Consider the following 4151-nt stretch of genomic DNA (forward strand, 5'->3'; position numbering starts at 1 on the left):
TTTTATTGTATTTATTTTTTGTTGCGCACCCAAGGAACAAGATTGAAAATCTAACAGTGCACATGTTATGCACATTGATTAAACGAGTTATTTGTGAGCCCAAAAATAGCACGCTTCATTCCCAACCGCGAGCATGACATGCACACTGTTGGGCGCACAGGCACTTTGGCGCTGTCGCCCATCTAAGACACCTTTATAATACCGCTCTCTCTCTCTTTCTCTCTCTTTTGCCCTGGATTTGCTCTGACCATGAGACATAATTTACCATAGCTTCCTTCTTACCTTTCGGCGATGGTGTGCGCAGGCCACAGCTCGGAGGGGCGCTGCTCAGCGTTGTAGTGCTCCTGCTCATGGCCACCTGCCCCTTCCTCTGTTTCGTGTGGCACGCGGCCAGTACCCTGGCGCGCTTCTTCCCCAAGCTCAACATTGCCACCATCAAAGCAAAGATCTACACGTACTTCCTGAGACTCGCCATCTTCTTCTTCGTGCGGGCGCCGGGTCTAAAGGTAGGGTATCATCTAAACTCTATGCTGGTTAGCACGGGGACGTAAAGAAAGGTGATAGTGAGAGGGGGGGGGGGTATAATAAGAGCCTGTGTAGGAAAATTAGCCGGACCTTTTTCGTTAAATCACGATAAAGCACGGTTTTAAAAGAATTTGCGTAAATTTACAACACTTTTGTAGTTAATTTTGTTTGCAGCGTAGCGTCGCTTGTTAACAGTCAATGTCGTTCTTTGACGACAAATCTGTCGTATCATGAGAAGAATCTCATCACACAACAGCAGTTATGTCGTTACTGTAACCTTTGTCGTCAATGAACGACTTGGACAAAGCTACGATGCTAACAAAATTAACTACAAAAGTGTCGTAAATTGACGAGAACATTTTTTTTACAGTAGATACACTAGAAAAACAAAGGTAGGATTTAGCTAAGTGCCTTTTAAAGGTGCTAAATTTTAATGCCTTTCGAAAGGCACGAAAAGTGTTCAAAGGCACTAAAATTTAGCACCTGTGGGGCATTTTAGAGCCTTTCCAGGGCAGCGAATCTTTTGACTCTTCAAATTTGAATGCACGAAAGTCATTAGCACCCCAAGAAGAGTGTCGATGCCTACCTTTGTTTTTCCAGTGTATAGAATGTGTAACATAAACAAAACATTCCAGTGGAATTTGTGCGACACCATGTTTTAATTACGGATAAATTACAGGTTCACCTCTACGGAGACGCCAGAGAGGTCATGCTGAGGGACGAGAACGTTCTGTACATGTCCAACCACCAGTCCTCATGTGAGTAACAAAAACATGGAAATCGAATGAAAAATTGAAGTTGGCGGTGAAAGCGAGCGAGTCGTCATCGGTGTCACGATAGTTGTTGTACTTCCAAAGGTTATGCCCGACGCTCGACCTGGCCACTAATTAAGTTGTTTGCTATCTGCCATTTCTATCCGAAGAATCTCATTATCAATATGTTAAACAGTTGTTTTCGTCTTATCAATTTTCAGTGGATTGGCTGGTGGCTTGCATCCTGGCCTTGAAGGCCAAGTGCCTCGATAGGATCAAGTTCATCATGAAGCAGGAGCTGCACTGGGTGCCTATGGTGGGATACTACATCAGTGTTATCGGTCACATATACGTACGTAGGAGAGGCTTCAGGCCGGATCGGCTCATCGAGCAAGTGAATGAATACAAAAAGACGCAGACGCCTGTGAGTTTTACCCCGTTCCCGTTACACTTTACTACAGCCTACGAAAAGCTGTCATAGCCCTCTGACTGGTTGCGTGTATCACCTATCATTACAGATTTGGGTCGGCATCTTTCCTGAGGGCACCCGGTTCAACCCTGAGGACAGAAAGGCCATCAGCTATTCCGAGGAGATGGCCAAGACATCCAACCTGCCGCCGCTGAGACACGTGAGTCCCCAGCGGTCCCGGCCTGTGCAGCGAGTGTCCTGTTCACCTCTTTAGATGATCTCGAGATAATCTGGAGCGCTTCCCTCCAGTTCCACCTCACGCGGACCTGTGAAGTGTGCCAAGTCATGCGCACAAGCACGTCGTCTGCATTTGTACCTTTTTTATACAAGGACATACCTGGTCGACCAATTTATTAACATTCTTATGGTTTTCCTAATCACAATATGTCCTATCATGTCAGCACCTAATCTGCGTAATTTCTCGCGCGCGTGGCTTAATTACACCTGCTGGCCTGTTTATGCCATGGCCGCGCCGCGCATGATGCTAAGTTGTTCGTTTGCTGGTTTGTGCAGCAACTGACTCCGCGGCCGAAGGGGTCGTGGCTGCTGCTGGACAACATGCGGACCCACCTCAGCGCCGTGTACAGCGTGACGTTGGTGTACGAGCAGGCCGAACCCCGGGGCCAGCGCGCCAAGCCACCGAGTGCGGCAGGTAAGCGACGGCGGGGCACAGAGGAGCGCGGATGGGTGGGGGCAGCGGGAGATCATGGGATCTCACAAAGATTCACTTTACAGGCGCATTTAGTAATTCTCAAAAGACTTAGTTTTCTACTGCCTCTTCCCAGCGATTTTTGAAACACTGCACCTGCACTCACGAGGGCAATTCGCGTAAAAAGTATTGGGAGTTCTACCGGACACAGCTGGGGGTCAGCGGAGAAACTGCCATTGGTGCATTGGTGTGCTGCTGCTCCCGCACTACACGAGGCTAAACTAACTAGAAAGGTTTGGTGGAATCGTAACCTTTCACATCAAACCCAACAGTACATTACATAATACCCAAAACGAGGGGGAAACAACTCTGAAATCTCGTCGTGTGTATAACGGATTACCCGGGTTTACTCGGATTACCTCTGAAGTACTCCTTGATTAACGTGGATGACCTCCGGATTTCATTTGGATTACGACCGGGCTATCCGCGAATCACTTCGCTCCTCCAGACTACCCACGGTTTACGGTTGAAAAAGGCCGAGTCGAGTGGATTACCCAAGTCGTTTTCCCCTCGATCCAATCAATGTGACAGGGCTACGACACAATAGTGTTGCGGGTTTGCATACCCAACCCAAGGGGCCATGGCGCCTTAAGGGTAGAGCGAGTAGGCAACGTGGCATACTGTTGTGTCGGGGCCCTGACATACGGTACTAGCATGTACTTGCCATATCACGCAAAAGAAAGTCTGACTACATGCCAAGGGAATCAGAAAGAAAGTACGCATGTCATTCGCCGTTACAAACCTGCCAAGTTTAGCCCATGCAAGCTCACATAGCGCCTGATTGGTAGGCAACGTGTTGCCTGCAGTGCATGCGTGTGATGCGGGGTGGCCTACCCCGAGTCTCGCAGGCGCCGAGCTCCACTTTTTTCCGAGTGAATCTTAGAAAAAACTGACGTACTTTCTGGACGATCCCATACTGCGCACGAGTAAGTCTGTACGTGAGAGGTCACCATGTTACTACTAACAGATGATGTACTCAAGCCCCAAGTAAAGGGACTTGTTCCAAGCCCAACCCCCTGTAGACTTGATTTTAGAAGTGTCTTTTTCGGGCGAGCGTTCCCTCTAGTTGATGGTCTGTTTCCGTCCGTCCACGCAGACGTGATCCGTGGCCAGTGCTCCAACGTCCACGTCCACGTCAAGAGGATCCCCATCGAGGACGTGCCGAAGGAGGAGGCAGACTTCCTGCCCTGGCTGCACAACGAGTCCATGGAGCGGGACAGGTGAGTCGCAAACAACTTACAACACACGTCGTTTCTACTGCGCAGCAGAGAGTGTCCTTAGTTCGATGTTGGAGTAGGACTACTGGAACGGGCACGGACCAGCCTCAGCCGCGGGGCCAGCACACCCACATCGACCCTTTGGCATTTCACTGTGCATGCAAAATAGAGCCAACGAATACCGATGCCCCGCTCTGCTTCAATTCTCCCCACCCCCTTTCCGCACACTCGGGCCATATTTGCCCGCCGCCAACCCCCCAGTCCCGTAGCACCCTCGCAGTGACGATCGTGTTGACCTTGCCGTCTGATCGGCAGAATCGTTAGCGCCCCCATCCGCGAGTGTGGGCAGCCTGCCGGAAAGTGTGCGTGCGGTGCAGTAAAACTACCAACGCCAGCCAAAAGTGTGCGAGGTGCACCGCCACCGCCCACACTGATATTTAAAGTGATTAATTGGGGAAGTATTTGCAAGCGTGCGGGGT

The 4151-nt window shown here is 49.9% G+C and overlaps 1 protein-coding gene across 2 annotated transcripts in view; it reads left to right on the forward strand.

The window, feature by feature from the left end:
- The window catches only part of LOC113203965 (1-acyl-sn-glycerol-3-phosphate acyltransferase epsilon-like), a 44125-nt gene extending 40416 nt beyond the window's left edge, over positions 1 to 3709 (forward strand). For both annotated transcript variants that reach the window (XM_052277534.1, XM_052277533.1), the window contains exons 2-7: positions 305 to 506; positions 1205 to 1283; positions 1499 to 1701; positions 1796 to 1906; positions 2260 to 2398; positions 3552 to 3709. In XM_052277534.1, the coding sequence (XP_052133494.1) occupies positions 305 to 506; positions 1205 to 1283; positions 1499 to 1701; positions 1796 to 1906; positions 2260 to 2398; positions 3552 to 3679 (862 nt within the window). In that variant the 3' untranslated portion in view covers positions 3680 to 3709. The remainder of the gene's footprint in view (positions 1 to 304; positions 507 to 1204; positions 1284 to 1498; positions 1702 to 1795; positions 1907 to 2259; positions 2399 to 3551) is intronic.
- The last annotated feature ends 442 nt before the right edge of the window (positions 3710 to 4151 follow it).

This window comes from Frankliniella occidentalis, unplaced genomic scaffold (assembly GCF_000697945.3).
Source record: "Frankliniella occidentalis isolate FOCC.00 unplaced genomic scaffold, Focc_3.1 Scaffold10, whole genome shotgun sequence".
NCBI lineage: Eukaryota > Metazoa > Arthropoda > Insecta > Thysanoptera > Thripidae > Frankliniella > Frankliniella occidentalis.